The sequence below is a fragment of the Molothrus aeneus genome, chromosome 26 (assembly GCF_037042795.1).
Source record: "Molothrus aeneus isolate 106 chromosome 26, BPBGC_Maene_1.0, whole genome shotgun sequence".
Classification (NCBI taxonomy): domain Eukaryota; kingdom Metazoa; phylum Chordata; class Aves; order Passeriformes; family Icteridae; genus Molothrus; species Molothrus aeneus.
This window is the reverse complement of record NC_089671.1, coordinates 4,804,782-4,824,153: the sequence shown is the minus strand read 5'-3', so window position 1 is coordinate 4,824,153 and position 19,372 is coordinate 4,804,782. Positions and strand designations below refer to the sequence as shown.

Below are 19,372 nucleotides of genomic sequence, written 5' to 3'. Positions count from 1 at the left end.
TTAACCCTGGCCCGGCTCCAGCACACGAGCCGCACGCTGCTTGTCTCCAGATGCACTGAGCGTAAATCCAGACTCAGCTGCAAGCGCTGCTTCAGGTACGCTGCAGAGCAGCCACGGAGCGACGCCGACTGCTCGTCCTGCCTTAGAGAGCTGGATGCATCCCCCGCACGCTTTTTCAGCTTTAGTTTGGGAGGATGCAAACCAGCATTTCACTGTGTTTGTGGTCCCAGCCTAAGCTTGTGCACTGCAGCTGGTTCTGTCCTGTCCTGAGTCATACTGGCTCCACAGCCCGTTCCCACAGGCAGTGACAGAGACCCGGCTGTGCCATGGGCCAAAACCCATACACAACTGCAAAGCCGAGCATGCCTTCCCCTCTCCTGGATACCCAGAGAAGGAAATTTTACAAAAACCCTGGCAGAGTGATGCCCAGTTTTGATGCTCAGCACTGCAGACTTTCCTCCAACACGGGCAGCAAAGCACAGCAGCGCTGTCCACCTGACTTACTCCCGGTTTCCCCGGAGTGCAGGACACCAGCCCATCCTGGCTTATCATAAATCACCACATCACCCTCTGTGCCAACGTGACACCCCTTGCAACGCTTACTTTTCACTGAAAGATAAATGTATTTTTACCAGCCTAAGTCAGTGTGTCCTAATTTACTTCGAGTGACGCCCGCCGGGTCAGTTCTAGAGCTGCACAGCTTCACACCAGATTTACACCTCGGCAGCCCAGAGCCTCTGGTGCCGCTGCGGTGACCGAACCTGTGGCGGTGGGACAAAGCTTTGTCTTGAGAAGGCTCGGCTGGGGCTCGGTACGGGGCACGGGCTGAGCCCGCCCTTCGCTGCACCGATGTCCCGCCTGTGTCCGGTGTGGCACAGCCCGGGGTGTGCGTGGGACAGCCCGGGGCTCACTGCCTGTGCCATGCCCGGGGAAGGGACAGCTCGAGGGTCGCTGCCCGAATGTCCCCGGTGCCCCCGGCCCGTCCCCGCCGTGTCCCCTCACGCCCGCCCAACATGGCGTCCCGCGGGCGCCGCGGCGCCCCCTCCTGGCCAGCGCCGGGCAGTGGCGGTCCCGCGGGAGAGGTGCCGCCCTCAGGGGAGCGCCTGGAGGGGATCCAAACCCCTGCGGGTACTGCCCGCAGCCCTGCCCGAGGCCCGGCAGGTCCCTCCCCAGTCATGCTGAGGCTCATCCCGCTGGATCGCGGCCTCTCTTTCGCCACCGCTGTCGCAGGTGTTGGCACTCGGGACTCTGAGGTGAGCGGCACCGGTGGAATGGGACAGCGGCCTTGGCTCCACACACAGCGCCAAACCCAGGCTGAGCCCCCCAGAACGCGCAGCCATCACCACCCGCCCTCAGCTCGCTGTACAGGACTCTGTGCGCTGCCCTGGGCTGAAAAAGGTTTTCTGATAAAAAGCGGTCAGGAAACACCACTCTAAGTCACTGGGAAACAACTGATGAGCGAAACCTTGCAGGCGTTGTTGTTGGTGGATGAGTTTTTGGCAGCTGTGTGTCACCCGGGCTCGGGAAGATGGTTAGCACAGGGATTCTTGGCAAAGCTGAGCTCGTAAGGATCGCTCTGTTTGAGTGATTGCATCACCGCAGGTTCCTGAGTGACTTCAAACCCAAGATGCATATTTTAAATCTCCCCTGCCGTTGCTGATAATTTGTTCCATATTTACCATATTACTTAGGACTTGCAAATGGGGCAGGTTTTTTTAGAACATAAATGTTAATTGAATTAGATGGCCATAGCCACAGCAGGCCGAGTTCATCCCTGGTCCCTAATGGCATGGCAGTCCATGGGTTTAACCTTCAGGGTGAATTTAGCACTATTGACTTTCCCTCAGCATTAATCCATGGTACTTGAGAAGAGATGGAGCTGTGTAAACTCAGATGGTAACAATTTCTGATTGAGCTTTGTGCTGGCTTTGGATCCCAAGGTTTTCAAAGGATGAGGCTGCTGAAACTGTATTGCTTGTTCAAATTTATGGCATTGATATATACAGTTCTGGACCTACCCAAAGACCACAGTATCTGCATCTGTCAAGGTAGGAATTGGGTAACAATGTCGGTAAAATAAAAGGTTGAATGGAACAAGCTTTTAAAAGCATGTTTCCTCAACTGGGGTTTTTATGGTAATGTTCTTCCTTAAAATCAATCTGCAAACTCCCCATTACCTCAGAAAAGGGGGCAGCTCAAAAGGCAATAATCTCATGCTCTGGTGTTCTACATCCTGCAGAGATTGCATCCAATGTCCAGCATTGCATTGTTAAAATAATTTCATAAAATTACATTTAAGGTGCCATAGATACCATTTATGGATAGAATATCTTTTATCATGTGATCATGGCTTTTACTTTGGAGCAAGTATGGAGTAAATAAGATCTGTGCTGTTGGGATGTGCAAGCTGATGGGAGAGCCATTGTTTCTGGGACAGCTTTTAATTTCACTTTCAACCTGCTCTACATTATTTGCTAAATCAATTTACAGAAAAAAAAAATCAGTTCAATCAATGTTTGGGAAAAGATGTTTTAGTTTTGGCAATTAATTTTAAAAACAACTGAAGATTCGTTTCAGTGAGAGAGTACAGCTGTCAAGAGTACAGCTGTCATGAGCCTCAGCTACCTGAGGCTGATTACAGTCCAAGTAGACAACAATACAGTTTTCAGCTTTCATGTTAAAAATCTCATTTGAAGTGTGAAATTAATGTCTTTTCCTGGTATGTTTCTTGCTAGATGTCTCCTCCATTTGTGGTTTAACCAATTATTTTAACTTTAATTCTTTGCCAAATGAGCAGATTTACCACATACAGATCCCTCTTAATGCAAGTAGTAAAGTATTTCATCCTGTTCTGGAAGTTAAGACTTCAGAAAGGTTCAGAAGGATCAGTAAGAATGATTCAGGAGTTGGAAACCATACCTTAGAGCAAGACACTTAGGCAACTCTTTCTAGTTCACTTAAACAAAAGGTGACTAAGAGCGGTTAGTTCAGATCCTGTTCAGTTTATGAGGAGGCTTTGGATCATAGAGGTGTCCTAACACGGATAAGAAATTCCCTTCTCAACCCCAGTGTCAGGGTACTGGAGCACTTTGGAGTGAAATAGGGAGTACAGTTAACTTTTGGAGACACTTGCTGAATATTGATTTGCCCTTTGCACTCTTCAATGTGAAATTTATGTGGAAAGAACCAAGTGTTCCCATCCCCCTGTACATTGGTGGACATGTTTTCAGCACAATCCAGCCAGTGCTGCTGGTGTGACAGTATCTCCTGTGCTTTAATCCATACAGGAATTCTTTTGGTCTACATTATTAACCAGCCTGAATATCCAGCATGTTAGCAACCACCAAAGTGAGGTTTTAGCCTCCATGTGATCCTTTGCAATTTATTATTAGCTTCATATTCTGTGGACTTTCATAACACAGTCTCTGCCTTTTTGGAATGAAAATCGACAGCTGTGGAAAAAAATGGCTTACTCAGGCTGCAGCTCTTCCCGTGTGGCCTTTGTGATCCTGTCCTGATGACCAGAGGCCTCTGGAGGGTGCAGAGAGCCTGGAGCTGTAGTGCACCAGTACCTTCCTGCTGCTGCCCCAGTTTGGGACATGAGGAGCTTCTCTGCTAGGTCAGGTTGTCATCACTCAGCAGGGACAGTTGCCCAGATGGTGACCTTGCTGTCTGTGCTGTGCCCACGCAGGTGTGGGAGCATCTTATCCAGCTCTCCATGCTAATTTTTTCCCAATTTTTTGATTTGTCAATCCACTGAGACCTCTGGAAAGGACATTGGAAAACTATTGGAAGTGTGATACTGACTTCAATCTTCCAGCCTGATGAATACATAGCTCTGGCTCTACCCTGTGCCCTCGAGGCTGACAAGAAGGCACAGTTTGAAAGTGCAAGTTAATACACTGTGAAGGTTCTTTTGGTGTAAATTGATGGGGGCAGGCAAAAACACATGTAGGAACACCGAGGCTACAAAATAAATAAATTGGGACTTTCTGCATCCAGTTCTATTAAAAACTGGGATAGAACTTCACTAATTGGAAGAAGTGACAGATACCGAGAGTCAAGTGGCTCCAATAGGAGTGTTGATTCTGGGAGATGAGCAAAGGTAAGACTTGCCTTTTTGGATGCAGATTGGCAGGAGTGAAAGTTGGCAGAGCTGAGCCAACAGTGAGCTCTTTAAAAATCCCATCCTTGCCCTTTGAGTTCTCTGGGTACTGTGTTCCCTTGGGCTGTGTGACTGTACACAGCAAAACACCCTTAAGTACTTCCATGCTGGGTTTGAGTATTGGCTCATGCTCTTCTTCAGTTGCCTGTGGGCAGGTTTATAAATTATGTGCTGAGGCTTATTTCTTTTATGTGGTTTCTTGAAATATGCTTAAACATAGGAGATATTTAGTCAGTATCTTTGCCTCTTTAAAAACCTTCTGCTGTGTTACTCATATATTAGGTTTTGGGTTTTACAGAACCTCTTAAAAACCTCTTGACCAGCAGATCTGCAGTAAAGGTGTGCTGGCCACAAAGCCCACCATCCTGGTGCCACCATGTGCTGCTTGTCAAGGTGCCCCTTCTTCCCTGGTTCATCAACTGAACATTGTTGGCAACAGTGAGCAGTTAAGTAGCTAAATATCTATTCAAAGAGTGGCCTGCCAAGTTATCAGTGCAGGCATATTTTTGTAAAGAAATACGCAGCTCAACTTGTGTGATCATTGAGAAGCTGAGCTGCAAAAACATCAACACCACAAGGACACAATATTTTTCTCCTGCTTACAACACGGTCGTTTATTTTGGAATTCTTATGCCAGCTGAGGACTCCAGGGTGGTGACAGTAGAAGAGTTGTCCAGATGCCAGGGAAAAGAGAGAACTGTATATTACTCCTGTCCTGAAATGGTAGAGGGCAGGGAGAAAGGCTGAGTAATGATTTGAAAGAATACATTCCTCTAAGCTTTACAAGGGAATCCACAGATTGCTCCCACCACAGATACCTGCAATACTTTGAAAATATGTACAAAATGAGATTGCTAAATGATGATTGCTGAATTCCCTGGTCTTCCTGTACCCTCTGCAGAGATCTGCAGATTTGGAACAACCTTTCTATTAAGATAAATGACTGGCTTTCAAATTAGCTGGGAAAGCTATCACATAATAAAGTGATTGTGATGGGAGCAATCTCTGTGCTTATGGCCAGAGAGGTGGTGGGCTCTGACATCTGACCAGGGTGGCCAAGCAGCAGACAAAGTGTAAACAAGTAACTATAATAGAGACTTTATTTGGGGTTATGAGGAAAACTCAAATCACTGTGTCTTTCTAATAGTATGTAGAGACAGGTTTTTTTACCTCTTACTGTGGTACCATTTCTGTGTGGAGACAGCCCCTCCAGCTCTCAGCATTATTTAAAACTTTTAAATTCTCTGGCAGTTCGCAGCATTAACTTTTTGAAAGAGACTGTGTTCATCAAAATGTAGGGAGCACAGTCTGTATAGCATTGTGCAGAGGCTGTGCAGAAGTTTCTCCTGGGTCATATCACAGAATCTGATGTTTTTAAGCCTTTTTTTTAAAGGCTTTTTTTTTGTGTTTTATCTGGAAACAAAAATTGAGCATAGGTGCTGAGGTAAAGGTGTGCTGAGGCAAACCAGAAAATAGTTCTGTTTCATTCTCTAACTTCTGTCCTACCATCTGTTACCTCAAAGGTTTAATTTATGCTATAAATTTTTGAGGGAGCAAGAATTCTTACACATTTGCACAACACCAGACATGGCTGGTACATGTCCAAGCTTTTAGGTACTATGATAAAATAAAAATTAAATCTTTGAAAGGATATATTTTTTTATATCCCGTGATTGTCTTGGGTGTGATGTTGCTAGAGAACCAAGACATAGATGGTCTCCAGTCAAAGTTATCAAGTATCTCCTAATTATGGCTGTGCTTATTCAAACCACCTAAGAGCTGGTATTTCATACCAGGACTTTATGTGTTCAAAGCCCAGTTCCAGTTGGTTTGCACTGCAGCTGTTGTGAATGCACGCCCTGCTATGAATGGAGCCCAAGTGAGGCTGCATAGCTTAAGTGTTGTTGAAAATGAAACATAGACATTAAGTGGCCATCTGTGGAAAGTTTTCAGTTGCTTTCATGCTACTGCACTGGGATTCGTGGCAGCACCCAGGGAGACAATTCATGTTTCTGTGATGATGTTCAGTTCCTGCAAGTGCTGCCTTTATCTTCCTGCAATCTTCTGCTTAGGTCAGATCATCTAATTACTGTAACAAATCAGGGAGTCCTGTTTCTGCAACAGTTTCCTTTCACTGTATATCCATTGTCAGGTGCACCCACACTAGCACAGAGGTAAAAAAGGAATGCACACACTGACTGTAGAAAGAAGTGTGGGCAACAAATGGCGCTTGCTCAAATAATGAAAAACTGTAGCAGGAAGTGTGAGAAAATTCAGGTCTGCTTCTCAAACAATAATGGCACATGGCAGAACATGGTCCAGTATCAAAAATGTGCTTCCTCCACACCAAGACAGTTCAGCTTCCTTCCTTTGTATATCACACTTTTGACTAAAGGTAGTTGAAGGTCCTCTATCTCCAGGGTGGGTATTTGCAAAGCAGAGATAAAATAGTGAGAAGTATTACAAAGGCAGCAATATATTTCTAAATCATGAGTAACTTCCACTGTAATTAAATCAGAACATGCTATAAAATCCATGAGGCCCTGTGGTCTATCCCTGCCAACATGACACTCTACAAAAGATAGGAACTGGTCCTCTTCTTGGTTTTTCTGTTTTGTGACCCTGGACAAGCTGATTTTCTACTTTACTTCCTTTTATGTTCTCAAGTTTTGTCTGTGCTATCTGTTGAGAGGATCAAGAATGCACACCCTGCCCTGCTGTTCAACACATGCCCAACACCCACTGCAGAGGTGGGTTGTAACCAGATCCTGGTTACACTGGTTACACTGCACTGACATTCACCTGATACATTTCACTGGAAGAGCATGGTGGCAGAAGGACCTGGAGGAACTGAACTCAACAGAATAATCATTGAGCAAACACTGAGTACCCATAGCATGGTGCAGAAAAAAGACTGGCTTGTATGAAATCTGTTGGATTATCTTACCAATGGTTCTGATAATAAATCTCTTTACAAGACTATAGCTATCCTTGTATACTACTGTATACGTGTTCTTGATGTTTTGAAAATTTTCAAAGCAGCCTTTTCTAACATTCTCAGTCCACATTACAATAGCCTTATCTCCTTGTACAAAATGGCTTCTTTGCCTAGTGAATGATTTAATTTCAACCAAACAAATCAAAGTCAACCTTTATTATGAGCAGCGGCACATGGCACTGCAGGATTTTAAAGCACTGACAGGCATGTCAGAGCTCAGTTTTCAGTTCTATCATAGATTTGTGCAACCATCTCTTCAATTCAGGGGGTGACTGGTTGCACCTCTATCAGCAATGAGCCATGCAGCCCAGGTAGAGAACAGTCAGGTTGTCCTGGGCCTTGGGAGAGAGGGTGAGATGGACTCCTTTAGCCAACCAAATCTGCCTCTTCCCACTGTAGTTTTGCCACTGGTTTGAGCACATCAGGGTTCCACTAACTTGATAAACAGGACTTATGCCAGGACAGTGGTTCAGTGACAGGAAGCTGTTCTGAGGGGTTTGTTCCCCTTGAACATTCATTGGCAGCACCCCTGCTAAGGATACCTGTGTGTATGAGCTCCCATCTGCTGCTTTTTCATCAGCTAGGCAAACAGGGATCTCAGGGAATCGAGAGGCTCGATTGCTCTTTGTTGCTGTGTTTGGAAGGCTCTGTTGCCCATTAAAATGCATGTGAGGTTTTTCTGTCACTTCACAGGCTTCTTGAATTAAACCCCTTCCAACGTCAGGATCTAAGCTGCAGGTTCAGGTTCTTACCTTTAAAATCTGTGCATTAAGTGTCTTGTATCTACCTGGTATAGCTGTTGAACTAATCAATGAACATTCTACTATTTACATTTATCCTTCCAAGCTGAGAGATCATGCACCACTGACATTGAAAAGGCTGAATGATTTGCCCCGGTTCATGCTTCTGAATAAAACTGACAGCTATGAGATGGAAATGTTCAGCTCGAGTTTTAATTTGCTGCAGGAAAGATTTATCAGACAGAGGTGAAGTCTTTGACCCAGTTTTGTCCTACTGGGGTCTCTATGTACAAGCTACAGAGGGAAAGGAGGGGTCCCAAGCACTGATATTTTCAGGTGTCTCTTGCTCTCCCAGTTACAGCCAGTGGGATTTTAGGATAACTCAGCACGGTGCTGCAGCCTGAGCAGGGGTTGTTGCAGGGCTGCTCAGGGATTGCTGCAGAGCAGGGCTCGGGGCAGGGGGAGGCCGGGCACTCGAGGCACCACATCCACACTCAGGGAGTGTTCAGGGAGCGCTCAGGGAGCGGAGGATCCCTCAGGATGCCCCCGGCTGCAGCCCGAGTGGCTCCGCCGGCTCCAGGAGCCGCTCAGAGGGAGCGCGGCCGTGAAGCGCAGGGCGGGTCGGGGATGGCAGGGCCGGGGATGGCAGGGCCGGGGATGGCAGGGCCGGGAGATGGCAGGGCCGGGGGATGGCAGCGCCGGGGGATGGCAGGGCCGGGGTTGGCAGGGCCGGGGTTGGCAGGGCCGGGGATGGCAGGGCCGGGGGATGGCAGGGCCGGGGGATGGCAGGGCCGGGGGATGGCAGGGCCGGGGGATGGCAGGGCCGGGGGATGGCAGGGCCGGGGGATGGCAGCGCCGGGGGATGGCAGGGCCGGGGGATGGCAGGGTTGGGGATGGCAGGGTTGGGGATGGCAGGGTTGGGGGTTGGCAGCGCCGGGGTTGGCAGCGCCGGGGTTGGCAGGGCCGGGGCTGGCAGGGCCGGGGTTGGCAGGGCCGGGGGATGGCAGGGCCGGGGGATGGCAGGGCCGGGGTTGGCAGCGCCGGGGTTGGCAGGGCCGGGGCTGGCAGCGCCGGGGGCCGGCGGGGCTGAGCCGGGCCCGGCCCAGGGCTGTTCTCTCTCCACGCAGGGAGCCGGCGGTCCGCGGGCCTGGGGGCAGGGCGGCTGTCTATTTTTAGTGAGGGTTTTATAGAGTGGATCCCTGCGGTCTGGCTCCACACTGAAATATTGTCCTAGTCTCAATGACATAAACACAGGGCCAGCCTGTGATCCTGGCGCCAGCTTCAGCTTAGGGAATGTGAATGAAAGTACCAGTGGGGTCCAGGCAAGGAGAAGAAAAAAATCCTGACTGTAATTACAAATAAATCCCAAACCCTTTCGCTCTCATGGCTCACTTAGTGCAGCAAATAGCCTCTGATTCTCTACAAATAATTCCCAGCTTAGTTACTGACAGATCTACCAAGAGGCAGTTAATGGAATAATGACTAAGGGAAGCTTAGGGTAATTTACAAACAGTTCCCGGTGTTGGAGGGTGATTGCCCCCACCTCGCCCCCCTCCCTGCTCCCTTCAGGTCCTGCAGCGGTAAGCACCAGGCAGGACCTAAACCTAAGCACACCAGGGCTCTCTTCGGCTCCTCAGGGAAGGCTGCTAGTTATTTGTTTGTTTATTTATTTCTTTCTTTATTCAAGAGATCTCACACAAGAATGATGACTGGCAAACTCCAATATCTGTCTCCCTAGGGAGAGCAGATTAGATTATGGTCTGCTGAGCAAGGTTATTCCCACCTTCTTTTTTGATGAGAAAAGTGGGGAGATCTTAAGTGAAAGTGGCATAAAAAGCTACCCCTACCATGAGATGCTTTAAATGCAGCATTCTTCCTTTTGCTTCTTTTTCTGTTGCAAAGGCATCTCTCTTCTTTGAATCCCTTGCCTGAGCCTGTTTCAATACCTCATATTTGAGTTGAAATGCTCATTTTGCTGACCAAAGTTAACCCTTGTGTTCAAAGTAGAGAGAACTCTTGTGGCACTTCCAGAGTGGTCAGCGCAATGCTCTTTTTTGTTTGATTTTGATCTTTTTGTAAATCAGAACAGGATCATGTGTCTTTGGAACACTACTCTGTCAAGAATGGGAGAAGAGGGAAGGTTGTTCCTGCATGGGAACAATTGCACATGGATAGACACTTGTAGAGAACAAATAATAGTCAAAATATATGTAATTGTGTCTGGCATGTTATTGAACTGCTGATGTGTTTATTATGAGAACAAGTACTTCAAAAGGTGATGTAGCTTCAGGACACATTCTAGGCAGCAAAGATACTCAGTTGAAGTGTTATTTCAGTGATGCTTGAAAGAAAATCATCCTGACCCACGTCTATGCAGGAAAGCCTAGGTGGTTGTTAGTCCTGGGATGGGTTGCTTTTTTCTTCCTGTACCATCCTGGTCTTTCCGAGTATCTGTGTTCAAAGGAGAAGGATAACAGTCACTTGGTAATTTTCTGTTGGAAAAAATAATGCCAAGTCCTTATTCAGGTTTATCAGAGGAACTTCACTGTACATAAGCAAAGCTGTGCTGTGAGCAAAGCAGTAATTTGTGACTTCTCTGTGTGCTGTGGTACTTTTTGTCTCATATTCCTGCTGTACCCTCCTATACCCCTGTCAATTCTCTTTTAGAGATTGTGGTGTTGTGGGATGTTGCTCAATATCCAAAAGCTTTTAACTCTATTCTGTAATTGATGTTTTGTGTAAACTGCAATAAAGTAAGGATATTTAAAAAAAAAGGGGGGGGGGGACGGGGGACAATGAACGACCAACATATTTAATGAGGATGAGTAAACACACCCAAGATGTAACTGTAGATATAAGAAAAATAAAAGCAGCTGGGGGGCTTCTGAGACATTGTTTGTCTTGAAAGTGATGAGAAGAGTCACCATCAAAAGACTTGTTTTACTACAGTCATGCTTCATTATGGGCAAGGAGAGTGTGGGGAAGGGGAGGGGTGGGGGTTCCGTACGTGACCAGGTTGCCAGAGGAGAGAACCTAACTCGTTTGCATGGCCTTATTAATCCCTGAACCCAGTCAAAGCCTGAGTCAGAGGGAGAGAGCAAATGTCAGATCTGTGTCTGGGAAGCCTAGATTCATTATTTTACTCGCCTGGGTCCCTTTGCCTTTAGACGCAAAGACTTGAAATTCTCAAGCCAAAGAAACACACCCGAGATTGCTACTGAACATCAGCAGATTTGGAATCACTCTCCAACACAAATGTCTGTTTCTGTATTTGAATTAATCCCATAACCCCACGAGTGTGCCTGTTTCATCATTTGTGAGAGAAAGGGGAAATCATTCCATGTGCCACTAAAGGTACAAGTTTCTTTGAGAAGTCTCCTATTGAACATAGAGCTTTTCACAGCCAGCCCAGCCACTGTGGGTTTGTATCTTGGGACATTTTGTAGTGGCTGCAGAGATAATGCTATGCACACAACTCTGGCTGATCATTGTGATCCACTTCTTTTTTAAGAGATCAGATTCCCTGAAGGGATGAAGCATAAGAAGTTGGAATGGAGTGATAATACAAAATGCTGGGGAATGGCATGCAGTTTAATCTTTTTCTAGTTACTAAAGCTCCTTCATCCTTGTACATTTTCTAGCTGGAGCAAATTTAAAGAATTTCTAATAAAGCAGTGGTTCTGAATTTGTGGGACCTTCTGATGTTGCACTGATTCTTGAGGCAAAACCCTAGTCAGAAGTTGGTTTATATATAGGCTAAATTCTGCTCTTTTATTACACTGTAGCCAGGATACTTCTTGTGAGCATAAAGTGCAGCCATTCTACACTTAGTCCAGGATTTCTGAGTCAGTTATATTTGGGATCCTGTCCCTCTGGCTCTCTGATCAGGATTAGACCCTGCCTCTTGGACTTTGTACTTCCACAAAACCCGTGAGTCTCTTGGAACCTTTTACACCAGAGTCTGAGGCAACATTTACAGAGTGCAGGGGACCTGGAGGCTCAGGACTGAGTTGATAGAAGTACTTTTAAAATAAGTTTCACTTTTCCTTCGTTCATAACCAATCCGGTAAATATGATGTAATTGGATTTATTTTCCTCTTCACCCCCACTGGAGCCAGGAAAATGAAGTAGTTGAGAGAAAAGGGGTTGTCATTTTCAGTCAAGCAGTCATTCATCACATAGCATTAGACAATTAGCAATAAAACATTTGAAGGGCTCCATTGGTGCTAAAAGGGCGAGGGGGTCTTTTTAAATATCAGAGGTGAGAAATGTTATGTATCAGGGTTATTCAGTAGCTGGCATCAATGAATCACTCCCATGCACACAGGGCTTGACTGGGGGAGGTTGCTGTATTTTTCGCTTCATTGAATCCTTGTCCCTCAGTTGTCTTTAGCATTTTATAAAAAGGAATAGTAAAAACTTGGTTTATCTCAATAGATGTTTCTCTTAATGACCAGGCTGGCTAAAATGAATAAATACATTCCTACTTGCCATGTGAGTATAAATGTAATATACGCTGCCACAGGGAGTTTGTTTGGATAAACAATATTGCCTGTGTGGAGATTCAGATCTCCTTCAGGAGCCATTGCTTGTAAATATAAGTGTCATTTTTAAACATAAAAAATGCCTTGGTTTCTGTTTCATCTTTTCCAATTCTCCCACCGGCTTCCCTGCCTGTAATGAATTGGTCTGCACACTGTGAGATGCTGGTCTCTTGACTGCTGAGATGTTGGGATTTGGCACAAAAAGTAGGATGTTTAGGTGGGGTAGAGGAGGGGGAAGATTTAGAAGAACTTTGGGTTTCCTCTGTTGCAAACCTTTTGCGTAAATAAATAAATAAATAAATAAATGAAACTAATTCCTCCAAGTGGGGTTGTAGCCAAGAAAACTCTGTTCTGAGAGATTCAGATTTATGGCAGAAGACACTGCTGAGAGAAAAAGCAAGAAACAGAGACAGTGGAGTTCCACCTCCCATGATATATAGAGCCAAGGGAGGTATAAATACCCGTCACTTCCCGGACCCTCTTCAAAAAAAAAGACAAACACCCAGGATCCTGTCTCTGGCTGGCTTGCAGCAAGGCGCCCTCATAAAAGCTAAGATAAACAGTTTATCAGCAGATGAATGCACAAGCTCTGGTCTAAAGACACAAGTCTATACCTTAGGAAAAATGCAGAAGCAAGAAGAGAGTGGGCTGAGAATCAAGGAGGCACAGTATTTTAGGAGAAAGAATGACATGTAATCAGAAAAACACAGCAATTCTTTAAGGACATTTTTCTTAAGGCAGTGGATACATCCATGTATAGCTGTATTTAAAGACTAAGAAATAGCTGGTTTTTATTTGTGGGGTATCCTTTTTTTGGGGTGTTTTTTTTCTTCATTGTTTTAATGCATTAGTCATCTTAGAATTTACTTCACTATAAAACACTCATCCCAGAGCTTAGTTTCAATATATATTATTTATATATTATTTATCACTGTAGGTACATGTTCTTGGCCAAATGTATCCTTCCCTGTCTCCATTCTGTTGGGATTTCAAGGTAGAACTTTTCTCTCTCAACATATGTTTTACCTTCCAAAGTTTTTCATTCAAAACTCTTTACTTCAGAGCAGCTGATCACCTGCTAACATTGTCATCCTCAGCACAATCCTTATTCTGTGTATCAGGAAAGGGGCAGGGAAATTGATGAGGTACCTTCCTCATGAGGGAAAAGGGACAGAGCACCACATTTCAAAGATCCAGCAGGATCTCCCTGAATCTTTCCACACTAAAGAATGTAGTTTCAAAGTACAGAATGGTGATTTTCTACCTGTGGTACATGGATTCCAGGGAAGGTCATACATGACCCTTGATAGCTCATAATGTAAATTTGTCATCTGATATATTTAAGGACTATGTAAAATGGCTGCAAGCTGTGCATCTCCTTTAGAATTTCTTTAGGGATTCAGTTTTTAAAGAAAAGGTAGAAAAGAAGTTCCTTATAAAATTTACACAGGTGTATAAAGGAAGAGGAAACTAGCAGCTTGCTAGGACCTAAGACTAAAATTGAAATGGTTTTAATTTGGTTGTCTGCTCTTTCAAACACAGGTTTCCTCTACAATTTTAGTAGAACAGGAGACTCTTCCCTCTGCTTTGTTCCTTTGATACTGGTAGCATCTCATCAAACTCTCCAACACTTCCATGAAGGAGGCAAGGATTAGCATTCCTGCTCTACAGATAAGGAAAGGCAGAGCTATGAAATGTGCTGCCCAAAGCCATATGAGAAATTTGCATGACAGCAGAGCAAAGAACTCATTTGGTTATGCTGTTGCTTTTCCCTTCCTTTCCTTAACAATCATTTCATGCCAATGGATTTTTTTAAAACAAGAAGCAAAAGGCAATGAGAGCATGATTTAAATAATCTTTAAGTGTAAAGGGAAGCAGGAATAGTTCTAAGGAAGCCTCCACTCCTAAGGAAGCCACAGCTTTGCCAATCACACCTGGCATCGTTCTTCTTCATCCCAGTTTTCCAGCATTTTATTACCTTCTGTGAGGTTCCCTCTGCAGTTTAGAGTGGTGCATGAGACCACTGCTTGAGGACCAGGCTGATTTGAAACCATGGGCTGAATTCAGAGGGATGTCCCTGAGCCCTGAGTTGGGTGAAGTAGGTCAGGCCATTTTCTGTTAGTAGATTTAACAGGAAACAAATCTATTCTGAATTGTTCCTGTGCATCCTCGCTGCTGTGGACTGAAGTCAGCTGCTTACATAATGTGTTTGCAGAGCTGTGCCTCCAGAGCCGTGCAGGCTGCATTCCTCTTCTCTCCTCATCAGCGATGTCACCCTGAAGAAGTAGCATCTTACTCTTGCCCACACTGGCTTCCTGTGTGCCTTGAAGGTTGTATTTGCTTTGTCAACTGAAAAAACACATTTTTAGTACTGACAGCACTCCAGAACCAATAAAACTGAGGCAAAGGGAGTTGTTCTACTCTGCTTCATGCATCATTGCCAGTAGAATGACCAGCTAAGGCCTCTATGAGCTGCTGGCCTCTCTCCCTATCCCAGGAAGGGCTGGCATCATACACAGACCCTGGATCATGCCCTTTACCTCCAGGTTTCATTTACTGCTGTTTTCAGCCAGCCTTGGAATAAACCAGTTTCTTTTCCCTCTGACCCAAAGGCCTCTGGCAGAGTTACTGGCAGCTCTTTCCCAGTCCTGCTTTCAGCCACTCCACCAAGAAATTCTTGGGCCACAAGTGACTTCTGTCACTTCTACATTCCTCAAGCTTTCATGGCCTCTCCAGGAGCCCAGTGCACCTGAGGCAAGGCAGACACCCGTGCTTGAGGAATTACTGAGCCCCAGCCTGCTCTGCTCAGAACACATCTGGGGCTTAAAGAGGGACAGAGAGGCTTAAAGAGACTCGTTCCAGAAACATTTCATTGTGCAGGTAACTCACTTGAGGAGGGAAAGGTCTTGCCTTCCAGTCCTTGTTTAGAGTCACAATTTTGAATGTGGAATCTTAAACATCTGGCATGGAATAGATGGTATATAGGCCTTATTAGCTTTGCTTTTTAGATTTAAGATTAAAGAACTGGTTTCAAATACCAGCTGACTGAAACTTAATTTATTATTTAAAAAAAATACAAGCAATATGATGTAACTTCTGAATTTTTGCTTCTGTTCTGGTTCTGAGGTGTGGCTTCTCGCTTATATCAAGGGACAACTTTCGTGCCAAATTTCAGTAATTAAAGTTTACCAGGGTCTGGGTGAAGGTAGAGACCTCAACTTGCAGACGAAAAAAATTGTAATCAAACTCCAGCAGATCTTTGACTGACATTGTAGCAGCAAGTGTCACTGTGAGGCTCTTTCACAATATTGACCTTAGATTAGTTTTCCATCTTTTTCATGTAATCTTTTTTCACTTATATATTATTTATAAAATGCCCTAGATGTTCAGGAATAAAGCAAAGTTAAGAGTTCTTTTAAATTGAAAATTGTAAATGAAAATAGTTGAAAAAATATCATTTTTATAAAAAACACCCAATATTGGTAATATGATCTATGTACTACTTTCATAATGAACCTAATTTTGAAGGTTAAGATTTAAACAAATGCATAAATAATTTAGGTAAAATGGCTTAGCTTCAGTCCCATTAAACTTAGGCTCCTAAGTGCCTAAATAGCCTGCAGGAATGGGATTCAAGCACTTCAGGAAATTTTACTCAAACCATAATAAAGCCTTACAGCCATGCAGCCATACTGCCCGCCACGCCGTGTAAGTGCTCTTTGCAAGACAGTAATTCTGCCAAGGAAGTGGCATTTAGTATCAAATTTTAAATTGTTTTATGTATTTCCATTGAGGCACTTTCCATCTTTCCTGTATGTATTGAGGGCATAACTGGAAATTGCGTTTCTGATGAAGAAGTCTTAGCGAGCTCCCTAGAAAATCGCTAAGCAAGTGCTCCGGAGAGAGCAGCGGGGCCGGGCAGTCTCCCGGAGCATCCGCCATGGGAGCCGAGCACCCGGGCTCGTCTCGGGGGACCGCAGGTCCGTACGCGGGGTCCCACCCGGCCGCAGCCCCCGAGGTGCGCGCGGAGTCCGCGGGAGCCGCCTCCTCCCACCCGCAGCACCCCCGGGGCTCTGCCCGCGCTCACCCGCGGGGCGCGGGAGCCTCTTCCCGAGTTTCCCCGGCGCCGAGGGCATCCCGCCGCTCCGCGCCGTCCCGGTGCCCCCCGGCCCGCGGGCGGGCAGCCCCCGGCCCGGCGCGGCGCCGCCAGCAGAGGGCTCGCTCCGCCCGGGAAGGCGCCCGGCGGCCCCGGCGCCGCGGGCACAGCGTCCGCAGCGGCCCCGCGGGCGGGCAGCGCTCCCCGCGCCCATGTGCGCGCCCGGGCAGGCGGCCCCCGGCGGCCGCGCAGCGCAGGCCGGGCCGGGAGGGCGCGGGCAGCCCGCGGAGCACCGGGACAGCCGCGGCTCTCCGCGGGCGGCCGGGCCGCGCTCCTGCGCGGGGCGGGCGGGAGAGGCCGCGCTCCGCGCCCACGAGGAGAGCGGCGGGGCGAGGCCGAGCCCGGAGGCGGCGGCCCCGGCCCGACGAGCGGGCGCCCGGCCGGGCGGAGCTGCCGGCGGCTGCCCCGGGCAGGGCAGCATCTCCCGGGGCGCGGCGGCTCGCGTGAGCGGCGGCGTGCGGAGGGCGGGGGGAGGCGGCGGCTCCCGCCTCAGCCTTCCCCAGCAGAGGGTGCCTGCCGGTGGGAAGGGGGAAGCCGCGCTCTCCTGGACTTTTGTGGGAGTGGGGGTTGTGTTGTGTGTGTGGGTTTTAAGGGGGGTGGGGTGGGTTAGGAGAGAGTCTGTGGTTTCCATGGAGATGAAGCTGAAAGTGCAGGAAATTTAAAGGCTTTGGGTCCTTGCAAAGCAGACAAACTGGTGCCAACGTGCGTGGCTGCTGTTGCTGCTGAGGAGGCTGCTTTGCAAACGGCGGAGAGGAGCGGGGAGGAAGAACCGGCAGCTACTTCTTCCACGCGCACAGGCAGACAACGAGGAGCGGCAGCAACAAGCAGAATTCGCAACAAAAAGAGGCATCTCCCGTTCCCGGGAAGGGCGAGAAGAAGCAGCAGCAGCAGCAGAATTTTGGAGCGGCTTCACCAGGAGAAATTTTATAGAGAAGCCTGGAAGAGAAGAGTGTTTGCAGGGGGCTTGTTCTCCACGCTTATCAGGGGGCTGTCTTTGCTGGTGGTGCGGCGAGTGGAGATCGTGATCCCCTTCAAAGACGAGCTATTTTGGATATCCCCGTACAAGTTTTCTGATGTATTTGCTTGCACCTTCTTCCCTTGCTGTTTGGTGAATCCAGCCCCCCTTTCCCCCTCCCCCCCCCACCGGTCTCCCAAGGATGGATCATTCCCAGTGCCTTGTGACTATATACGCCTTGGTGGTTCTGCTGGGTCTCCGGCTAGAGCAGGGCGCCTGCCAGCACTATCTGCACATCCGACCGGCTCCCAGCGACAACTTGCCCTTGGTGGATCTAATCGAGCACCCGGACCCTATCTTTGACCCCAAGGAGAAGGATCTTAACGAGACCTTGCTAAGGAACCTCATGGGCGGACACTTCGACCCCAACTTTATGGCTGTTTCTTTGCCCGAGGACCGGCTCGGAGTGGACGATCTAGCTGAGCTGGACTTGCTGCTCAGGCAGAGACCCTCGGGAGCGATGCCCAGCGAAATCAAAGGGCTGGAGTTCTACGACGGGCTGCAGCCGGGCAAGAAGCACAGGCTGAGCAAGAAGCTGCGCAGGAAGCTGCAGATGTGGCTTTGGTCCCAGACCTTCTGCCCGGTCCTATACACGTGGAACGATCTCGGCAGCCGCTTTTGGCCCCGGTATGTCAAAGTGGGCAGCTGCTACAGTAAAAGGTCTTGTTCAGTCCCCGAAGGCATGGTTTGCAAACCTGCCAAGTCCGTGCATTTAACGATCCTGAGGTGGAGGTGCCAGCGCCGGGGCGGGCAGAGATGCACATGGATACCCATCCAGTACCCCATCATTTCGGAGTGTAAGTGCTCTTGCTAGGGCTGGCACTTCCCTTCGCGCCCCTTCTCCAGCGGACTCACGTGGACCTTTGCTGCAACAGAAATAAAAGACATTTGCTTTCTGGTTAACGTTGTAATGCACTGTAACGTGTAGGAGAATGTATATTGTGTGTGTATATATGGCACCGGTTTAATATACTATTAAAAGGTCAGTATTATACGTGAAATAATCAGCGTCTACTGTATTTTCAAGACTATTACCCTGATCGTTGCTAACGTATTCTTTTTTTTCTTTTTTTTTTTTTTTGTATTTATATTTCAGAGAGAAGTTGCTTCGCTTTGGCGAAGTAGGTTTTTTTGTTGGGTGTTTTTTTTAATAAAAGGATTAAAAAATACAAACCAAACTTTTTGATAAGAAAACTTTGATAATATTTTCCATTATTCGGAAAGCGTGTGTGTGAGGGTTTTTTTTTCTTTTTCCTTACGGACTTCAGATTTAAAATAAAAATGAATAAACGCCTAGAGCACAATGTTATTGTAAATAGAGAGAACAGTTCGAATGACTTAATCCTATGTAAATGAAGAGTATCTGCTATTTATTCTTTATATCCTTGTAGTAAAAGTGCAGTGCAGAATTAAAGTCAACCACTAAAACACGAGCCGTTTGGATTCTGTTTGCTTTTTGGTTTGGCCGCCGTCGGGGGGGCTTTCTTCTCTCTCTTCCTCGTTCTCCACGCTCAGCAGGACGTTTCGTGGTGGCAGGGGGAGGTGGGAACCTGCTCACGACTCTGTTAGAGGGGCTCTGCGGCACCTACACCGCCGGAGTGCCGCGGGCTCCGGCCCCGCAGGAAGGGGGCGGCTGGCGGGGGGGTCCCTCCGCTCCGCTCCGCGCTGTCCCCCGCGGAGCCGCTCCCGCGGCCGCGCAGCCCCGGCGAGCTCGGTGGCAGCTGCTCGGGGATTTTTCTTTTAACCGCTTGACA

At 47.3% G+C, this 19,372-nt stretch overlaps 1 protein-coding gene across 1 annotated transcript; it reads left to right on the top strand.

The window, feature by feature from the left end:
- Positions 1-17,200: 17,200 nt before the first annotated feature.
- NOG (noggin) lies at positions 17,201-18,669 on the top strand. Its single transcript, XM_066565983.1, has one exon. The coding sequence runs from the start codon at positions 17,761-17,763 to the stop codon at positions 18,430-18,432; it is 672 nt and encodes a 223-aa protein (XP_066422080.1). The 5' UTR covers positions 17,201-17,760; the 3' UTR covers positions 18,433-18,669.
- Positions 18,670-19,372: the final 703 nt, after the last annotated feature.